This window comes from Lissotriton helveticus, chromosome 9 (genome assembly GCF_964261635.1).
Source record: "Lissotriton helveticus chromosome 9, aLisHel1.1, whole genome shotgun sequence".
NCBI lineage: Eukaryota > Metazoa > Chordata > Amphibia > Caudata > Salamandridae > Lissotriton > Lissotriton helveticus.
Window position 1 is genome coordinate 520,850,594 of NC_136070.1, and position 22,868 is coordinate 520,873,461.

Genomic DNA, 22,868 nt, shown 5'->3' on the forward strand with positions numbered 1-22,868 from the left:
CTCTCATAATTAAATTATACAATCCTGTATAGTCTGTAACCTTACTTCCCAGCAACCAGCCCTCCAGAGCCTTAGTGGCACATTCAACAAATTCCGACCAGTCCCGAGTCTGTGTCTTCTGGGTCTCTCTGAACATCAACCTGTACTGTTCAGTGGTTAAGCCTAACCCATCAACCAGAGCACTCTTCAGGACCAGGTAGTTTCTAGAATCCTCATCACTAACTGTGAGGAGTCTGTCTAGGCCTCTACCTTCAAAGGAGAGCCACAAGATTGCTGCCCACTGCTCCTGAGGGATCTGCTGTACTCTGCAGGCCCTCTCAAGTGCAGTTATCCATTTGTGGATGTCATCCCCAGCTTTGTAGGGGGGCACAATCTTACTCAGGTGTCTATTGTCATAGGACCTGTCTTTATCCTTAGGGATAATGATGCCACCAGTGGATCCTAATCCACTCTCTCTAGGCTGTCTTGCTCTAGCAAGTTTCTCTTGGGCCAGGGCAACTTCTAATTCTTGCTTCTGACTGACTGACTGACTGAAGTGTTTATAAAGCGCTCGAATGCCGCGGCGTCTTGGCGCTATAGTACAGAAGAGCAGATGAGAGCACATAAGGGCAGGGTAAAAAGCCAGGTTTTTAAAGCCTTCCTGAAACTGAGTTTGGACGCTTGTGCACGAAGCGTGGGGGGCAGCGAGTTCCATAATTTTGCAGCTTGATAGGAAAACGATTTTCCAACCCATCGAACTCTTCTGATTTTAGGCTGACATACTAGGTTCAGGTTGGCTGACCTCAGAACGCGTGAGGGTTCGTAGCGGGGCAGGAGTTTAGCGAGGTCGTCAGGTCCCTTCCCATGTAAGGACCTGTGGACCAGGCAGAGAGCCGTAAACTGTATTCTGCGTCTGACTGGGAGCCAATGAAGTTCCCGTATAACTTTGGACGTTGGGTGTCGCTTTGGGAGGTTCAACAGGACCCTAGCAGCGGCATTCTGAATTGCCTGCAGTTTGGTCAGTTGTTTTTCTCCTGATCTCAGGTAGAGTGAATTACAATAGTCCACTCGGGACATTACCAGGGCTCCCATTACTGTCTTTTTTAACATGGACGGGATGTAAGGCAAGATTTTTCTGAGCATCTTGATATTAAAGAATCAGGCCGATGTCACCTGGTTGATTTGTGCCCTGCAGGATAAATCTTTATCCAGCAGAAAACCAAGATTCCTAACCTTGTCTACTGGGCTGGGACAGGACCCTGCCTCTGGTGGCCACCATAGGTCACTCCAGACGGATGGTGTATGACCGAACTCTATAACTTCGGTCTTATTCGTGTTTAATTTAAGGAAATTGTGGCTCATCCAGTTTTTTACCCCTACGAGGCAGTTCCTGAAACACTCCGCTGTAGCCTCAATTGATTGGGAAATCGACACTACAATTTGTGTGTCGTCAGCGTAGGACACTAAACGCATGCCATAGGATCTAATCAGGGCAGCTAGAGGTGTAACATATAAATTAAATAACGTGGGCGAGAGTGCCGAGCCCTGAGGAACCCCTCCCGGAAGAGAAAATTAGTCGAATTGTAGGCCATTCCAATGCACTTGTTAAATTCGGGTGCCTAAGAAGGATGTTACAAGAGCCAAAGCAGTGCCGGTGAAACCTAGAGTTGCTAGTCTCTTTAACAGAACGGAATGGTTTACAGTGTCGAAGTCCGCTGTAATGTCTAATAAGATCAGGGCCGTTCGGCCACCCTCATCCATGGTCTTACGTAATTCTTCCGTAGCTATGATGAGAGCGGACTCTGTAGAGTAAGAGGGTCTAAATCCGTGCTGTGATGGGTCTAACAACTTATTTTCATCCATATATCTCATTATTTCCTGATTCATGGCCTTTTCCAGAATCTTGGCTGGTAGGGGCAGACAGGATATGGGACAGTAGTGCTTAGGTTCAGAAGGATCAAGAGTATCCTTCTTGAGAATGGGCCGAAAGCAGGCTTTCTTCCAACTGCTAGGAAATTCACCTAGGTGGATGATCTTATTTAACAGGGGTGTCAAGACAGCTGTAATGGTCTCAGGAACCATATGCAGTACATAGGGAGGACAGGGATCTAAGTGGGACCCAGACTTCATCTGTGTGAGTAGCTCACAGACTTGCTTCTCCTTTAACGGAGGGAAGCTAGAATAGCAGGAAGCAGTTGAGATGGTGTTATCAATACTCATTGTGGTTGTGTCTACTGCTAGAGTGCTAAGATCGTCATACACTGTCTGAACTTTCAGTTGGAAGAAGGTAGCGATACCACTAACAAAGTTCTGGTCAGGACTAAAGACCACATCTCGAGGGCTCTTTGCTAGATGGGTGACAGTTTTAAATAATTCCCTGAAAGTATTGGAGGAGTATTGGATTTTTTTAGTAAAGTAGGTCGATTTTGCATGCACAATTGTTAGCTTGTACTCCTGCAGGGCATTGGTGTATTCTAATTTGTTTTCCTGGCTGTAATCAGAGCGCCAGAGCCGCTCCAATCGCCTACATTTAATTTTTATTGCTTTCACATCAGCAGAGTACCATTGTGCAGTGGTGAGACGCCTTCTCGGCTTTTTTGTTTCCATAGGGGCCAGTTCATCAACTACATGACTGTTCCAATTGTGGAATTTAGTTGCTCCATCTTCGCTATTGCCAGATTCGAAATCCGGCGGATTTCTGGCAAGTGCGGTAGCCAAGAGATTGGGTTAAAGCTTTTTCCAGGGACAAGTTTTTACAGGGAGCGTAAGGTTTCTACAATGATTTACAAAATTTTTCAGCTGCAGATTAAAAAAGATAGTGCTATGGTCAGACCAGGGTACAGGGAGAATCAAGGTGATTTTAATATGGTTATTATTGGTAAAAATCCTATTGAGGGTATGCCCTGCTGAGTGTGTGGGCATCGAAATTAGCTGGCTCATGCCAAAACTAAGAAAATTATCAAGTAGTGTGGCTGAGTCGGAGTCGTTATTCGCTTTGAGATGGTAGTTAAAATCACCTAGCATAGGGTATGTTGCTGAATCAGAGGTAATTACTAAAAAAGTGTGTAGTGCTCCATTGAAAGGAGCTCTAGGACCAGGGGGGCGGTACAGGAGCAGTCCTGAGAATATCAGACAGTTATTGTCTTTAATTCTGAAAGTCATGGCTTCAGCTTCTAAGTCCTGTTGGGGGAGAGCAAAAACTTTTAGGTGGGATTTGTGGATTATAGCAACTCCCCCACCCACTGCTCCTGATCTGTTTACATATTCCACACTGTAACCATCAGGAGTAGCAGCGTTCCAATCCGGACCAGAGGCATCAGAGGCCCAGGTCTCTGTGAGGAACATTAGATCGACCGTGTGGTCAATGATCAGACCTTCGATTTCATGTTTATGCTTAGGCATAGACCTGGTGTTCAGCAAGATACATTTTAAGATTCTATTTCTATTAAACGGAGACTTAGATCCGTTTCTATGGTTATTAGTCCGCAGATGATTGTCAGGGACCATATCCTCCCTAGTAATCAGGTGCGGGTCGGTCAAGACATGTAGTGAGAGAGGGGGATTGATGAGGGGCTGGAAACCACATGTGGTACAGCTAGGGGTCAGAGGGAAATCATCAGGGTTTACTCTTACCAGATGACTGCAGAGATGTTGGTCCAGCCTAAGCAGCTCAGCTTTTGAGTAGCGCAATCCCTGAAAATGGGCATAGTTTCCAGCGCTAGGCGCGGGTCCGGCGCGGACGGGCCCAGACAGGCTTGCCTTAGGCGCGATGCCGGCGCTACCGCTGCGCTCGTCCGCTGCTCTTCCGGTAGAGCATAGGGCTATGTAGGCTCGTGTCCCTGAGAGTGCTAGAGCACGTCCCTGCACTCCCACCACTCCTAAGATGGCGGCGATATTCTAGACGACCCGTGTCTCACTCCGCAACTAACGGGACTTCCCGCGGCGGACCAGGGATGGGGTGTCAGGTAGGTAACAGTGCAAAATTCGCTAACAATTGTGCAAATGTTCTAAGTAAAACCAATTTTTAAATCAATTTTTTCCAAACGAGGTTAAAAAGGGAAGCTTCACACAAAACACACAGTTATCACAGTTTTAAAAACAGCTGATAAACTCTGGCAGCGTAAATGCAGGAATAAAGGAGTAAGCGCTAGCCGCTCCACTGGCTTCTGACTAATGAAGCGCCTCCGTTCGAGTTCTGCCTATGTAGGCTCGTGTCCCTGAGAGTGCTAGAGCGCGTCCCTGCACTCCCACCACTCCTAAGATGGCGGCGATATTCTAGACGACCCGTGTCTCCCTCCACAACTAACGGGACTTCCCGCGGCGGACCAGGGATGGGGTGTCAGGTAGGTAACGGTGAAAAATTCACTATCAATTGTGCAAATGTTCTAAGTAAAAACAATTTTTAAATCAATTGTTTCCAAACGAGGTTAAAAAGGGTTGCTTCACACAAAACACACAGTTATCACAGTTTTAAAAACAGCTGATAAACTCTGGCAGTGTAAATGCAGGGTTAAAGGAGTAAGCGCTAGCCGCTCCACTGGCTTCTGACTAAGCTCAGCCTCTCTCATTTTGGGTATGCAACGTTTACAACAACATTTTTACAACGCACTACCATTACAACGCAAGTATTACCACGCATACCATTACAACGCATTGCGTTGGGGGTGCTCTAGAGTAAGTAATAAGTTTAATTTTCTATCCAACACATTCCCTAGTGTCCACGGGGACTGGAGTTGGAATAGAAAATTATACTTACCACTATCCAGCACCTCTAAGCGCTATGCGTTGTAACGGTATTCGTTGTAAATACCGCGTTGTAAAGGTATGCGTGGTAAAAGTATGCGTTGTAACGTCATACATCCCTCATTTTGGCCTCATGTTCCCTCCTCTGGGGAGTTGCCATCCTCCTCCTGGAGTGACCATGATAACCTCTAGAAGCATGGGAGTTGTCAGAGTCACCTGAGTGATTCCTCCTCCTCCCAGACTCCTGGTTAAGTCCACCTGGGGGTCTGAGTGGGTTGGACCCAGTATCAGTCCCAAATAGTCTTAAGTTAGCCGGGCTAAGCCTGCTGGCTGGCACCTGACTATTTCTACCATCATCAGAATCACTGTCCTCATCTTCCTCATCCTCATCCTCATTCTCATTCTCAGGCTGAGTCTCATTCTGAACTTCATCAGAATCCTGGACATTAGGGACAGGGACATCAGTGTTATCATCTTCAGTGGGAGAGCCTCCTTCTACCTTCCCTGAGGGGTCTGGTTTAGACGTCTTTAGAGCTTTAGATTGGTCTAAAAGCTCTCTGGGGTGGGTTGTGGTAGGGGCTGGACCCGTCTTGAGACCTCTTACGGTAGACAGCTGCCTCATCTCTTTAAAGTTTAACATAGCAAATTTGGATGGTGCCCTTGGAGGGTCACTCTCAACAGGGACAGGTCCAGTGGACCCCTCTGCTCCAGACATTGCTCTAATGTGGGTGGATGTGTTGCAATCTACCTACACTGGCGTGTACCTACTAAACCTATCTAGTTAGTTGTAGTCAGGGTGTGCTAATCCCTTTCCTCTACAACAACTAAGTTCAGTAGAGCTTAAGTATACTAGTCTTGTTTTGTACCTAAAGGTACCTGTATGATCTTTCAAATGATATTTTCAAAGATTGCAATGGTAAAACAACAGCAAGCTCAAATCCCAACCGCTGCTCACCAATGTGAGAAGTTGGCCTGGTATATGATGCTCACTAGTTCTAGTGATCACCTTGTACCATGCCAAGCAACCCTTATGATGATTGGTTGTAAGTCAACCTTATAGACCAGCTATCCTAGTGGTAGCATGGACAAAGCAGTCTTGAGCTGAACTCTGTAAAGGCATGTGAAGCAAGCTGTTTTACCATATACACTCTCCTTGAATACCAAATGAAAGGACACCACACAGATATATATTGAAAATATATATATATTTATTTACTACAAGTACCCCCTATACTCTTTATGAGCACAGAAGCAAATGCGTTAAAACAAAACAGTGTTTAAATATACAAAAGTTGCACAATATGGATAGGCCCTGAGACCACTCAAACCATATACTAAAATAGTGGTATAAGAACCGCTATACGAACAGTGGTAAGGCCTAGGGCCTTCAGAATCGCTGGGACTACACTGGGCTAACAGCAGTTAGGACGGGAGTAGCCCGCGGGATTCGGCTGCAGCGCTAAAAGCACACGCATGCACCAATGAAAAGTCAATGGTGCGTAAAAGTTACAAAGTTACTGCAAAGGGAGTCTTCCGGATGACCAGAACCTAACAACTTAAAACCTAGATACTAGAGATGTTTCTCTCAACAGGAGCACTGGAGTGCCAGCGTTACCTCACCCACAGGAAGCGGGTGCATAGGGTTCAAAGTGCGTTGGGTTTCGTCGTGTAGTTCAATGGAGCCTGAAGATGAAGATGCTGCAGGCAGTCGATCTACAAGAGTTCCGGTGGATCCAAGGGTGGATCTGAAGAGGTGAAGATCTGAAAGCAGAGGGGACAATGTTCAAAGTCACTAGCCAGTGACTACCATGGAACCAGGAGGGAACCAGGCGATGTCGGGTGCCAACAGGTGAAGAAAGGAAGCTTGTCTCTGCAGCCACGTGGACACGAAGAGGTCAGCGATGTCCAGGAGTCGATCACGAGCTGTCCCACGCAGGCTCTCGCTGATGGCGGTGTCGGCAACTTGATTGAAGCAAACAGGCCTTGGCAAAAGCAAGTCACGCAGGAGTTGAAGAAAGCTTGTTACTCGGACCAGCAAGGTCAGAGGGGCTGCTCCTTTTTACAGGACCGAGGGCCAGTCTGGAGCAACGAGACCAGTGGTGTTGATTGTAGATTTTGTCGCCAAGATGGCCACTAGCCAACTGGCCAGTAACTGGGATGACGCGTAGAGTGGCAAAATGCAAAAGGGCCCCAAGCAGATCATGGAGATGCTGGGGGCTGATCTTCGGTGCAGATGCTGCTCGGTGGTGGGGCTCCTCAAACCCCAAAGCACAGCATTGAGGATGCCTTGGGTGCTGAGCAGTTAGCTTCTCGGGGGTCTTTTAAGATGGCCGGTCCCACGTCTCTCGATGCCTCCACGGGTCTCTTCTTTTCAGGAACTGTGGATCGGGCTTGGAGATGTCTGGGAATCCAGGTCTTGTTGGGCTCTGGGCTCCGGCGGGAGGCGGGAGGCGGGAGGCGGGAGGCGGCAGCAAAACAGACGTCGAGTTGCTGGATGGTACCTGTGTTCACAGAGTGGCCACTCCTTGGCCACAAGGGAGATGCTCTTCAGTCTTCTGTGCAGCAGAATGTCGAAGTCCAGTCTTCTTCTTAGTCTCAAGTCGAGTTCAGGATGATCTGAAGTCTTGGTACACAGCTCCTACTCTTATTCCAAATCTAGGGGCCGGATTACCTCCTCTGGGTGGGACCAGGAAGGGGGGGTGGTAACAATTCCTTTCCTTTGTCCAGTTTTGCGCCAGGACTGGGGCTGGAGAGCCCCAGCACCGGTTTGAACTGGCATATGCACAGGGACACCTTGTGTGCCCCAGGCATGTCTCATTCTATTCAGCCCTCCCTAACCCACTACGCAAAATCCTGTCTGGGGTGGTGCAAGTACCTCCCCTGACAGGAAACCCTTTGTCCAAGCCTCCCAAGCTGGAAGGACTCCCAGCAGCAGGAGGTCAGACTTGTGTCTGTGGTGGCAGCATCCATTTTGTGATGCTGAGGCTCATGTTTAACTTTACCCGGGTTTCAGGTTAGGTACATGTTGTGTCCCTCTAGAAGGGTGGAATGCTACCCCCGTCGCCAGAATTGGCGAGGGGGTAGTATTCCAATTCGTATGACACCTTACTCAACATGTTTTGATAAAGCCAAACCAAAGATAGCATTTAACCGCGAGGTTCATAATGCACTTAAGAGTATATGGTATGGCAATATCTGGAAACAGCTAAAGGACATTGTTCCGAAAGCTGCAGACAGGCTCAGCTCATGCCAGAGCACCATCTCACATGAAACCAAGCACTCTGCCTCCAGGATTGTTAAGGCCTGCCATAGGAGTGACTGATAGGTTAACATGTGTCCATATATAAGGTAGATATAGATATACTATACCTAAGTAAGAGGTGATTACACCAACTTACCCCAGCTGAGTGATCAGCCAGTTGTGTCAAATATGGAGGCCAGGCCAGGGGTGGCATAATACATGCTTCAGCCCCTGGTAGGCCTTGGATACACCTATGCCCTGGGTACCTAGGGTACACTATTACAGGGGCCAACAAGGTGAACCAGTTCCAATTGGTAATGCACCTAGAGTGCATTGGTATGTACCTAAGGTACATGGAGTCCATTTTAAGGAGAGAGCAATTAGCCTGGGGGCCTGAACAGCAGGATCCCAGACCAACTAAGTAAAAAACCAGCTAATCACTAGGCAAAAAGTTGGGGGCAACCATAGTCCACCTTCCTACACCTTCTTTACTCATTTTTTGCCCTCTGTTTGTGCCTGCTCTGTTCATTTCTTCCCTCTGTTTGTGCTTTCTCTGATCGTTTCTTACTGTCTTGTTGCCTTTTCTGCTCATTTTGTGCCCCCTGTTTCTGCCTTTTCTGCTTTTTTCTTGCCCTCTATTAGCTTTTTCTGCTCGTTTCTTGCCCTCTTTTTGCCTTTTCTGCTTATTTCATGGCCTCTCTTTTGCTATTTTCTGCTTCTTTCTTGGCCCATTCGTTCTGCTTCCCTCCTCCCACCACCCAGTGCCCCTCCCTTCCCTCAGGACACCCTCCTTGGTGGACCTCAGAAAGAAACTCAAGACCTGCTTTCAAATGCTAATGGATTGACTGATTGATTCCCCACTTCAGCCATAAATATGCAGGACGCTCTAACCACAAAAATCCAATACCAGCTCTCAGCAGAATGTAATTAAGATCTTCAGTTTGCTAATCACTCTTATTATGTTTAATTTTATTTGCCAGATATGACCTGTAATATGCATGTGGGGATGACTGTTGATGATGCAGAGACTAACCTTCCAGAAATTTTCCTCAGGTGGTGGTGGTGGGGGGCGGGGGGCAGCGGAGGGGGCAACCCATAAAACCTTTTTGCTTAGGGGGGCCTAAATAAAGTTTGAAGATCACTGGGATAGAGGGTTGAGGGCTTGGTGGGGTCTATGCAATAGGTGACCAAGGGGGATGGAAGTCCAGTAGGTGTGCCTACTTTCACTTGGAAATCCTCTATGAGAAATCATATTTCCTGGCATAGAGTTGGGTTTGCATAAAAACTTGGTGTGGGTCAGGATATCCTTTTTAATGCAAGCAATTTCTTCAGCAAGTGCATCAAGTTTATTTTCTATTTGGCTGTGGGCTGTGTTTGGTCAGTCAGTGGGGAGTTCTCATGCCACAAGAGGGGGGAAATGTGGTGGTTCCGATGTGTGTAGCGGGAGAATGAACCATATTGATGAAGAGGCCAGAGACATTGAGATTGGAAGTGTATTGTGCTTGTTTTAGCTCAGTGAGGTCCATGTGGGAGGTCGGGTTTCTGTTTGAAGGAACTAGGGTAGTCGGCATCAGCCAGGTCACTGTCTGAGCCCACTTTTTACGGTACTCTCTGAGCACAACTTAACTCATGCTTGTCCTTCTTGTGTACGGCGTTGCCTGGCAGCTCTCCTCATCACTGCCCCATGCAGAATGTCCTCCAAAGAGGGCTGGTAGGTTTGCCGCAATATTCCCATCAGCCGGCATCTAATTTGGTGCAAAAGTGTCCTTTCTTCATCATTGTTCCATATCTTTCTGAGAGGGTGTAGAAAGGCAGGCTCAATTGGGTATTTTCAATGGATAGTGATCTCTAGCCTGGTGCTTCCTGGGAGAGCTCCTCTCTGTAAGCCATCTTCCAACTCAACAATGCTAAATTTCGACATAAGAGACATAGCCTTACCCAAAGGCCATTCTTCGCATTGTAGCCATAGCATCAACAGAACAATACTACTTTCAAATGCTTCCCATTGCTAGTTGTGGAACCCATTGGTGAAGCATGCAACACTAGGTAGGTGTTGATTTGCAAGAATGTATGTTAATTTCATAAGATGTTTGGCTCTTTCTTCCAGGGATGTTATACTCTTGTATGTGTATGTCTGTTTAAAACAACATAGAGCAGGTGTTTAACTGCTCTGACTCCTTCTTTAGTGTACTAGCCACATGTGCTGTACCTGTCCTGTATGTGTGAGAGAATCATGTGATCTGCCTACTACTACAACCACCTGTCCATTACTTAATTGTTGTGTTAGAGAAGTCTGCGGTGCTGCTGCTCTTCCACGTTTGTGATATTGTAAAGCTCAGTATAAAACATTCCACAACAAAAAAGACAAAACGATTCACATTGCCAATGTTTATTTTATTGCATGTTGTGGATGAACTAGTGAACCCTCACAAAATATGTGAGCAGAGTTTAATTTTGGTTTTGCATGTGTAACAGCAGTTTTTGAAATGTACTTAATAATATTTGAAAAATGTAGCTGACAAGTGGCTCCATGCCAAGTATAAAACATTTGCCCATTCTTCGCATTTTAGTCAACAGCACCTTTCGTAATGGAGTTTTGAGCCCATAACAGAAAGCATAAGTCCCACCATGCAACATGCTGTTATCTAAAATGCCAGGAATAAATGGAGTTGTAATATGTCACAGTGGCACTTGCAGACTTGTTCAGCATTTTTCTTGTAGGCAGTCAAGGTTTAAGCAGTTCAAGGGCAAAAACAGAATTTCAATAGCAGATGTAAAACCTCACAGCTAATAGGCTAATATTAACAACGCTTGGAAAAAGAAACTGGGATGCTAAATAACTTTTATTTACTAGAACAATGCCAGAAGCAACAGATGAACTATCTGAAGATGCACTGAGAAGGGAGAAATAATGTCCCTCTTTGGGATTCTGTCCTTGGCCTAGAGATAGGTGTGATGTAGTTCAAGTGCTTGCAACACCACTGTGACACGCCCTGCCTTGGACAGGGGCAGCAGGTCCTGCAGGTGCTGCTCAGCGTGGTCCGTCAGTGCATCTAACTGAGTTAATGCATAAGCATAAAGGCGCCCAATTTCAGTTGCAACAGATGCACAGCACCATTTTGCTCTGGTGCGCTCTGTTCATTATAATTAGGGCCAGTAGAATTATGCAATTGTGCGTTGAGTTTTGCATGATTATATATTTGCCACATTTGTCACAAAATCCATCATCTGCAGCATAATGTGCAGACTTTAACAAAAAAAATTGTTTTTAACTAAAATGATTCAAAAGTTAGTTAAAATGCAACGACATGTGTTGCTGTGCAGTGGAAGGACCTTTGCCGAGGTTGACTGGTCACTTTTCTGTAGATTATTGCTATATTTGGGTATTAAACGGGTACTAATGAAGTACAGCTAATGTCCAGACAGTGTTAACAAGTTTAAAAATGACCAAATAATAAAGGAATACTATCACAAAATGTCGCCTAATTTGCCTTGTCTTGCTGCACAATTTATTCAACCCTGCCACATAATTTGACCCTCCAGTGCCACATAATTCCTGCGGCCCTGATTGTAAAGCCCCGGTACAGTATCATTAACACATTCTGCACACAGACGGAGAACATAGCTGTACACTCACTTGCCACAAAATTGTTCTGCTGTGGGTGTATGATGGTACCACGCGGTACATAACACCGCAGTACCATCACAACGCAGCTTTTACAACGCAAGTCGTTACCACGACTTGCGCTGTAGGGTGCTGGACTTAGAAATAGTATGATTTACTATTCCAACTCCAGCCTACGTACAGTAGGGAAGGTGTTGGAATAGTAAATCACACTATTCCTTAGTCTTGAGCGCCCTCCAGCGCAAGTTGTGGTAACGACTTGCGTTCTAAAATTTGCGTTGTAACGGTACTGCGGTGTTATGACCGCATCGTAAGGGTTGTTTCCCTTCTGCTGTGCTGTTTACAAGGCATGTACTAACTAAAGTGTCATATTGCAGGGCCGGATGGGTTGGTCTACTCTAACAGGTCAGTGTGTGCAGCAGATTTGTGGGACAATGAACCACTTTTGTGGCTGTGTTTGGGATTTTGCTTGAACATCTTTATATAATGACTACAAGGCAGTAGCAGACAGCACTGTGCCTGTTCCCTACTCTCAAACTTATCCTGTCAGCGGGAGTACTGAATGCATCAATGCCCATGCTCAAATCCCACCTGAAGCTCAGGCAGCAATTGATTGGCTGGATCTGGATGGGTGGGTCTTTGAAGCAAAAGGGCTGTAATCACTTGCTTGTGCGGTGCAAACTCGAGGTATAATGGGAGAGCTGCTGACTACCTGTCAGGTTCTGTAAGGCAGTGCAGTATGTCACAACTCACAAACTGTATTGATTATTACCCAATGTACTGATTATAACACAAGTTTTAATACATTTTTAAATGTATATACATGTTTTATATCTTATATCTTTTATGATTTTTAATGAAATCGAATAAAGTATGTTGACTGACTGACACAACTCACACAGTGATGGGGTAATTGCTAATCCAGCCAGACCAAGAAGATATCGTTTGAAATGCATTTTCTTTTTTTCCCTAACCAAAGTGTTTAAATGTTTCGATAAAAAAAATCCTCTAATGTTTAAAGGAAGATTGAAAAAAATCCCCTGCTCTTTAGTAATGGTTTATTTAACTGCACTATTGCAATAGTCTTGACACTGGAGTCCCTAAAAAATCAATATCCAAACATCAGAGAGTCCATAAGCATCCTGCATCATCTGGTCTCGAAACAACTTGACCACATCACACCTCATCTCACAAACTCTTCACCGATGCTTTAACCCTTTTCTATCACAGTGAGTTGTTGATGGATTCCTTCAGTTGATAATATCATTCTGAGTGATGCTTGGATGTTATTATTTCTGTGTACTAGATTTTGTAGTGCATTAATAAAAAAAAGATATAATAAGGTGTTAAACTTAGGTAGAAATATAACTTTGATGTCAGCCGAATGAGATGGTCTTACAACGAGGACCCTGTGGTTGACGGTGTCAAATGTGTCTGAGAGGTCTAGTAATGTCAAAATGTACAGTATGACTTGGTCCTGGGTACTGAGAAGTTCTTCCCTGATATTTACCCCTGCTGACTCTGTGTCCCTGAGGGGTCTGAAACCCAACTGAAATTCACTGAGAAAACTGTTTGTTTCAACGAGTTATTTAATTTTTTGATGAATACTGTTCGACTGTTGAAAGTGCCTTTAAAGCTCAGGTCAATGTGTTTTTCCCAGTGCTCTGCCTTGATGTTTCAGTTGATGTTGTTTATCTGTGAAATATTAACTGGTCTTCGTAAGATTAGACTTCTGGGTGAAAAGGTAGTAAAGAGTATCTAAGTTAGAGATGTACTGTATTTTGAAAGTGTCTCCTGAAGTTATTGTGTGAAATTAGAAGTGGAGCTGGTAAGGAGTTCAGTGATCTTCACAAATTTGGTGAAGTCAATGTCCTTGTGAGTGAGCTGTTCAATTGATGAGCTGGGAAAAGCCAAAGGAGCCCACTGCTTCAATGATGTTTTGATTGTACAAGTTTAGGAGGACATTTAATAAGACATCCAGTAATGGGCATGCCATGGTAGTCGACAGCTGTAATGGCACACTTCACTGGTAATGAAATGAACAATGGCATGGATGCCATGAATCCCAGTGAAAATAAGGTATTAATCCCCATAGGCCAGTGACTAAACACCAATACAGGCCACCTACTTACCCAATGTCGTGCCTCACCCCTTTTCTTTGATCTTCCCAAGATATTATGTCTCCTTTTGCATCTCTCCATTGTTCTCTCTTCATCTCACACCTGCCGACTCACATGGTGACACCGTGTGACACATGATATGTGCTACCATCACACGGTCACCTGGTGAAGAGCCGATATCACATGGTGGCAGGGAAAACGAGCTGAAAGCCACTGTTAACAGTGGTTTTCAGCTCGTTTTCAACTGCTGATGTCCATTAATGGGTGTGAAAACACTCCAGGACATCATAAAAAGCCTCAGAAAACGTTTACTTTTTTTTAGAAGCGGGCCTTGGGGCCAGGTTGGGGGCAAAAGTGCCTCTTTGGTACCTCTCGGCATGAGGCCCCGACTCCTCCAGGGCCCCAGTCCCTCGTCAGACAGTGAGGTTTTTGTTGAAGTTGGCAGGCCTGTTATCTTCCTGATTCTTTCTCTACCTCTCTTCCCCTTGCCTCCTGCCTCTGCCCTCCCCTCTACCATACTGGAATTTAGGATGGGAAAAATGATTTGTCATCAAACCATTGAGGAAAAGGGAAGGAAAGAATTGGCAAAATGCCCAAATACCAATTCTCTTTCTGGATAGCCAACATAGGGTGCTCATACCTTTGATGGGGGAGTTCCACACACACATGGGATGACCACTGGAGAAGCCACAGTGGGGGCTTTCCCACATCTCCCCTTAAGCTAGAGAAAGAGAGAAGACATATAACAATCATATCACTGTCTGCATTGCTGTTGTCAAGTGCAAGATAGCCCCTCGGCCAGGCTCTCGCACACTGCTGCTATTTACCCTTTTCTTGGGGCCAGCGGCTATCGAACATGCAGAAGACCCTAAGTCACATTCAGATCTTAGGCGGGGGGGGGGGGGTCTTCAGGCCACTGAAATTGTTTCTGGTACTCACTGCAGTCCACACAATATTTTCTGAGATTGAAATCACCTCAAGACTGCATCATCTGCCTGACATTTTCCCAGAGCTACCGTGTAGAGACAGCATTGCTTTCTTCCCTCTGTCCTAAGTTGACCAAACAGCATCTGGCCATATGCTGCCAGTGCAAATAAATATTTCATAAAATGACACCAGGTATTAGGGGTGGGTGTAATTACGTAAAATTATAGGTATGCGAGATTACGCAGAATTATTTGATGAGTTTAAGCTTGCATTTAACGCTATTTTCTGAGCTCAAAATGCACCCTCTCATCCAAAATGAACCTGTGGAAGCATTTCACACTAACAAACTAGAGCTAAGTGCAGCAGAACAGAAACCAAAGCAGACAGCAACTGCTCACACTCTGTTCCTATGCTCTTGAGAATTCATTTTTGCCCCAAATTCTGCAAACGTGTAACTTTCAGGGGTCATGTAACACGAAATTACAAAAATTACTCTGATTACCCCAGAACTCCAGTGTAATTAAAATGTACTAGCATTATTCATACCAGGCCGAATTCTAATAGGCCCAGCCCTAGTATGAATGCTGCTCCTAATCACCACCTCACTTGCTGAGTTGCATTTTTTTAAAATAAATTAGGTGAGAGGATCTCTAGTCTAATTCTAGGAGACATCAAAGGAAGAGGGCAAGGCATATGCTACGCACCCGTGTCCTCTGCATCTATTTTCTATTATCTAAAATGGCAGCCATCAAGAAGAGCTACCCCAAGAGATAGAAACACTTGTCAGGACAGGCCCTTGTGTCAGACCTCCTTACCTTGAAAATATGTTCAGGTTAGTTAGTTAGTTAGTTAGTTATACCATGGGTATGATTTGCTGCAAGGGAAATACAGAGTATAAACTCTAGCGACTTAAGTGGCGACATGCCCCTATACAAGACCCTTATCTATATCTATACTAATATAATAAAGAGAGAGCCCAAACCTTTGAGGCGGGTAATCTCATGAACCACAGCACCAATCACAACACCCAATACAGCGTTGGAAAGGGCAGTTGCAGCAGAAGGACATGGGCTATGCAGACGCCCACCATATACATTTAATAGGTAAAAGAACCGTGCCAGCAAAGTAGTCCCTTGTGGGCGTGTCTGAGTTGTGCTGTGGGTGTGTCCTTGGGGCAGGACAAACGCTGGGGGCGTGTGGTACGTTCCGCCTTTCATGCCATGTCTCATATCGTGTGCTGTGGGCGTGTGCTGGGGGTGTGAGCGTGTGCGGGGCGCTGGATTACGGAAAAAAAAGCGAGCGTTGTGCCCAATATTTCATTGTTTTTTCTTCCCAGGTTCTGTACATTCCAGCTCCGGGTGTACACCCTGCTCCCTTTAAATACCCCTGCACCCCATAATCATAACCCACCCTTACTCCTTAAAATACCCCAACACCCTTAAGCACTAACCCATCTTAACCCTATAAATATACCATGTAACCCAAAACCCAAACCTATACCTAAACCCTAAAAATACCCCTGTACCCCAAAACCCAAACCTAGCCCTGAACCCTCTAAATACCCCTGTACCTCAAAACCCAAACCTGCCCCTGAACCCTAAAAATACCCCTGTACCCCAAAACCCAAACCTAGCCCTGAACCATTAAAAATAACCCTGTACCCCGAAACCCAAACCTACCCCTGAACCCTAAATTACCCCTGTACCCAAAAACCCAAACCTAGCCCTGAACCCTAAAAATTCCCCTGTACCACAAAACCCAAACCTAGCCCTGAACCCTTAAAATACCCCTGTACCCCAAAACCCAAACCTACCCCTGAACCCTAAAAATACCCCCATACCCCAAAACCCAAACCTAGCCCTGAACCCTGAAAATACCCCTGTACCCCAAAACCCATACCTATCCCTAAACCCTAAAACTACCCCTGTACCCCATAACCCAAAACTATATCTGAACCCTTAAAATACCCAAACACCCCAAAACATATACCTCAGTACCCCAAAACATATACCCTATACCCATACTTACCTTATCCAAACATTAAAAAAAACATGCTTTTACCATTCATGCATTTACAACGAATTTCGTTGTAAATGAATGCGTGGTAAAAGCATATAAAATGTAATGCCATGCGTTATAATGGCATTTCGGAGTCATGGTACTTTCGTAATGAAAGTATGCGGAGTAATGGTATGCGGAAAGAAAGTTGCGGAATAATGGGTGTTTACCCTCCCCGGTAAGTACATTGGTGTCACGGCGGCCCACATCTCCAGCAACATACTCATATTTTTTCACCACCGATTTGAAAAATACACAGGTCTCTCTCATTGATGGCCAGCACCGACATGCACTTTTAGACACACCTCCCGCCACAAGTTCTAGAATTGCGAACTTTAGAGCTGGGGAGCTATGTTCGAATCTCGGCATCAGCTCAACATCCTGTGATTCCAGGCAAATCGCTTTGTCTCCCCGTGCCTACCACAAATGAATGTGTTCTTCTGTAATGTAAATTGTGCTCATGCCATGTTGTCGAGTTTGCGCTATATAATATTGCAAGGAAAAATAAAGTAGGGAAACTCGAATTCACACACTACTGAACGCGCACTCTTAAGTGCATCAGCAGTGCACTGTGAATCGGAGCGTTTCATAGGCCTGTCACAGATAAGAAATGCTATCAAAACGAAATCCTACAAAACAATATACTACTGGCTGGCAGCAATTCATACCCGGACAACGTCGGGATGGGCTGCTAGTATGTGATAAAAGTTTACTGTTTACTTGTGTTTCTACTTACCATTGTTACCACAGCCATATCGTTTAGTAGCAATGTTAATGGGGACTATGTGTTGTCTGAAAGAATATTGAGGAAACAAATATCGAAAGGCCAGAATACTGTTGCATGAATTTCAAAGCCCAAAATATCGAGAAGGTAAGTGCAATGAGGTAAGTATAGATTTACTATTCTTAACTCCACATCTACTTACCTTGAAAAGATATATATACATATTTTGTCAAGGAAAACATATGTTGAGATAAGTTTAGTTAATGTCTGGTTACCCACATAAACTTACCTTCCTAATATTTTGATCTTCGATATTCTTGACGCAATATTTCGTCCACATGATATTTTTTACTGATATTTTGTGCAAACACCTAACTAGCTAGCTCAGTGGTATTTTATTCACCCTAGAAAAATGAAAGGATGAGTTTTCAGCAACAGGATTTGAACCTGTCAACTCCCAGCTGCTCTGAGTTGGCCACAATAGGAACAGTGACCACCAAGGAATCTTACAAGCTGTATGTGAGTGGTAGGTGTATCTCATGGTAAGGTGGTTTAAGTGGCCAAGGCACCTTCTGAAGGGGTTAAGGCACCTGACGATCTGTATGCATCGAGCATCTCTTGGTATAATGCTTCCAATATGTTGCTGAGGTGGCTAATGCACTTCCTAAACAGCTCTGTAAATGACGGAGATAAGACTAAGGGAATGAAGAAGGTGCATTGTGGGTACGGCATAAAAGGCAACATCAATGGACCAGAGCGCTTTTTGGGTAGTTGCTCAATTTACATAAGTGAGGCACTTTTTAAATATCCAATTCGCAAATGGGGGCAGTTTTATTTCAGTGTCCAGGTCTAATATCTGTTCCAGTGCAACCCTGCTCAAAGTTAAATGGTGCAGGGATCAAAAAACGGTTCAGCCAATTGTTAGCACGGTATCATCGCCAAACGAGGCTGAATGTGTGAAAGATGCTGTGCGAGACGCATTTGGAAAAGGATACCTTTTTATGCTACGTGTACGACTGTACCACAGACATATCCATTGGTCCTGGTGCTTTCAAATATGTTAAATATATTTACTTGCTTGCAATGTACTTGAAAAAACCCAAACCTTACTACTGAACAAATGTGTGTTGACAGACACACTTTCCCCTAGAATTAGAAACTTAAAAAAAACTATGCATGTGTAAGGTTATTCAAAGGGGCAGATTTACAATCGCCTTGCACCACTTTTGCGTCAGATTTTACATGGGGGAAATGACGCAGAAATGGCGCAAGGGGGCTTGTAAATAAGCCCCAAGGTTTCCATCACGACTGTCCTTTAATACTGTTTCCACGTGTTAACAGGGCCAGTAAAACTACAGCATAATTGCAGAAGGAAATACTTTTCGCAGACATGATTTTTTTTGTTTTTGTACTACCTGCTGAGCATCGTCCATGTAGAGTTTCTCTCAGCGGCGGAAGCTGTCGTTCATACGAGGATTGAATCTGCTGCACGTCAAGAGAGCGCGCGATTCTCGTCTCCAACATCCCACTGTCCGCGAGGCACGCTGTGGAGTGGTTCCCGTGGGTTTGCATCGGAGCCACTTTCGTCAGCTTGTGAGTCGTCTTCGAATAGCCTAGACCCATTTTCCGACGCTAAGACATTTAAAGATGGCTCACAGAGTTCTTGCCTCCTGCACGGTCTTGGCATGAGTCTTCCAGGTCACTTTCAAGGTGGGCTCCTGTTTTTTTGCTGAACTCTCTCCCCAGTGCCCTCCAGTGCCTGCCTTCACCATGCGGTCAGCTGAAGGCACGGTGTTGGTTCCCATGGGCACTCCTCAATGACGCCAGTTAAACATTCACCTGAGAAAGACATCAGTGCAGGGGAAGTAAGGGAACACACGCACATTAAATTAATCTTTCATCGGCCTTGAAAGGGGGATGGGGAGGGGGTGAATTCCAAAGGGAGATCACATGAAATGTATATGGGAGGAAACAAATTAGCAATCCATAACCCTGTGGTAGTGGCAGGATTATTTAGTGATTTAGAGTGGATACTTTCTGTCAGACATACCACATATTGGGAAATTGTTTAAGAATGATAACAAAAATATACAACTATAATGTAGAATAATTGTTTAGCACTATCACTTAGACACGTAGACGTGTTGTGCAGCATTTTTGCTTACCCTCAGCATCGGACAGGGCCAGACACTGCACCTATTCAGAAAGGACCTCAAGACCTGGCTCTCCGGATGACCACGGAGCTGCCCGTATCCCCACCCTTAGCGCCTTGAGACCCTCACGGGTGAGTAGTGCGCTCTATAAAACCCTGATTGATTGATTGATTGGCCTGTTAAGAGAAACCATTTCCAGCAACATTTTGCCCAGGGTAGGATTGGTAAACATGTTCTTGTCTCCTTAATATCCCCAGCGGGGGTGGGATGGTGGGTGGGTAAGGGGTTGGCAGAGTCTTTACCTGTTCCTTGCTGGTCTTGTCCATTAATGTGTGGGGCTAGCTTGAGCAGGCTATGGGCACACAATCAATTCAAATTGATCGGGGTGAGAGAAGGGGAGCTGCCAAGCTGGAGCACAGGTGTGAAAGGCCATTATCACCCCCTCACCACAAGTGTCTTTCATCTGAACCCCCTCTTCTCTTCTGCTGGCCCATGATAGGTGTGGGGTGTCACTAAGACTGCACAACCTCCCTGAAGCTCTGGCGAGGTGGGCCATTTCACATCCTCACCGCCCTATAGGAGACCGCCAAAGAGAAGACCACCCCATAGGAGACCGCCCCTTAGGAGCCGGCTTTGTATTACCCTTCAGGCTCTCTGCACATGCACGGGACCTGCAGTGATGTCCCTGCAGCCCACAGACATAGGAAATACCTTTGGAGAAGGCAAGGAGGGGAAATAAGGAGAGAGGAGTAAACGAGTCAGGGGCAAATAAAAGGTAGAGGAGAGGCTGATGGGAAAGAGGTAGGCAGAGCAAGTGAGCTATATGATAGATAGGAACAAGAGGGGGAAGAGAACAGTGCTATGGAAAGAGGCACAGAAAGGCAGGAAAAGTGAAGATTAGAAAGAGAACATGCTGGATGGGTGAAGCACCCTTTACAATGCCAGCTAAGACACATGTGCCATTTCGCCGCAAGCAAATCCACGTTTGCCTTAACCTCTTCAGTGCTGCGCGAAGTTCGCTGCAGTGCTGAAGGGTCATAAATCACATTGACTCATGACGGAAATGTTCCGTCATCAGCACCGGAGCACCGACGCTGATGACGGAACCGTTCCGTCATGAGCATGGAAGGGGTTAACTACACTTTTGCCTTAACCATGCATATGTGTGGTTAAGGCATATGTGTGGTCTAGAAGCTGGAATCGGCAGGCCCAGGACCAGGAAGGATCAAGAGAGGACGCTGTGAAGTAAGTGGAGCTAGGGCCGGGTTTTGGGGGTTGAGGGTAGTTTTTAGGGTGGTGGGTCGGGTTGTTTTCAGGGCTAGGGGGGTTTAGGGAAGCTTTTAGGGCTCGTGGGGTCAGGGTTCATTTTAGGGCTAAGGGGGGTTGGGTAGACTTTGTGGATTAGGGAGGATCGGTACTCTTTAGGGCTCGGGGGTTGGGTTAAGTTTTGGGGCTCAGGGGGGTGGGTCTAGGGCTCGGGTTGATAGTTGTCAGGGCTCAGGGGGGTCAGGTAGTTTTTAGGCTCAGGGGAGGTTGGGGCTGTTTTTAGGGTTCAGGGGGGCAAGGTAGGTTTTGGGCTGGGGGTCAGGGTACTTTTTAGGGCTTGGAGTGTCACTGTAGGTATTAGGGCTCAGGTTAGATTTTAGGTCTCAGGGGGGCAAGGTAGTTTTTAGGGCTCAGGTTGGTTTTTAGGGCTCAGGGGGGGGGGGGGTTCAGCTGTGAATTTTACCACACATGTCTCCTTACCAGTTATGCCTTTAATACAAAAGTGCGTGGTAAAGGCATGTGTGGTAAATTCATGCATGGTAAAGGAATGTGTTGTTCAGACGCATTCGTGGTTAGGGCAGCATTGTAGAGGCACGCGTGGTTTAGCCATGTGCCTGTATCATACAATCGATGGATGGAGAAACAGTACAGTTGTGGTACAGGATGGGGGGAGAGAGTTAAAAGAGGAGATAGGAATGAGAGTAAGTGGAAATAATCTCTTTTTGTAACAATCACCCCTCGCAATCTACTCTCTCTACCATTCTCTCTACCTCATTGTCTACTCTACCTAATCTTTCTGTACCCCGCGTCTCATTATGATCCTCTCTCTACCTCACAGCTGTCTGTATCTTGCATTTCTGTATACTCCTGACTCATCTTTTTGTCTGTTTACATCCCTCTACAGCCTTCCATCCCCAGCCCTTTCTTACTCAGCCCTCCTTCTACACTACATTTCTGTCTACTTCACCCCTCTGTGTACCCCACGCCGCTATTTACATCCCATACATTCCATTATCATATCTCCATCCAGATCTACCTCTGTACCTCACTCCAAATCTTATCTATCACTCTAGTTCCCTTTTTCCATCTACCTCCTCCTCTCCATATCTATCTTTCTGGACTCCTCACCATTCTGTTTCTACCATATATGTGTATCTCACCTATCTCTCTACATCATATATGTCTCCACCTCCCTTTTCTCCCTTTTTTACATCTCACTGTGGCATTCTCATTTCCTTGCTGTCCTCTCCATTATGTTAACCCAGCAGAAATGGAGCTCACTATCGAGCCAGAGAAGGAAAGAAGGGACTAGACAGGGGAAGTGAATGAAGCAGTGTTCGAAAAATGGGTCTCTAGTTGGCAGAAGTAGGTAACTTTGTCCAAATAGGGTCCCTTGCTTCTAGTCAGGATTAGGGGGATATACTTCTAAAATAACCCCAGCTCACCCCCTTGGTAGCTTGGCACAAGCAGACAGACTTATCTCAGAGGCAGTGTGTAAAGTATTCGTGAACACATACACTAATACAGTGAAAACACTACAAATGGACACCACACCAGTTTAGAAAAATAAGTATTCCTTATCTAAACCAAAACTAGACCAAACGAAAAAAATCCACCATACAGTATTAAAAATATTATTCTTAAAAGGTAGAAACAGTTCAGTTCCAAGAAAATGTGAGATGCAACACTTTTACACAAAGTATCATGGATGCGTTGAAAAATGCTAGCAAAAAGGGCCACAGGGAAGGTGTGCATTGGTTCCTTACACTCAGGGAAGGTGACGCGTTGGTTCTTGCTCCGGGGACGGTGATGCGTCGGTTCCTTACTGCTGCGCAGGGGAGGTGATCCATCGGTTCCTTACCAGAGAGGAGGTGATGCGTCGGTTTCTCACTGCATCGGTAGGTGATGCGTCAGTTTCTTACTGTGTCCCCCAACAATGCGAGAGACTTGGTGCTTTGATGCGATGCGTGACAATCCGGTACGATGCGCCGGTTCTTCTCCAACCGGGCCAGCGTCAGAATGGATGCGGCAA

General features: G+C 45.6%; 1 protein-coding gene across 1 annotated transcript in view; it reads right to left on the bottom strand.

Moving 5' to 3' along the window:
* The window catches only part of CCDC198 (coiled-coil domain containing 198), a 161,175-nt gene extending 141,968 nt beyond the window's left edge, over positions 1-19,207 (bottom strand). Inside the window, exon 1 of the mRNA XM_078662093.1 lies at positions 18,833-19,207. Coding sequence (XP_078518219.1) covers positions 18,833-19,040 — 208 coding nt within the window. The 5' untranslated portion in view covers positions 19,041-19,207. The remainder of the gene's footprint in view (positions 1-18,832) is intronic.
* Positions 19,208-22,868: the final 3,661 nt, after the last annotated feature.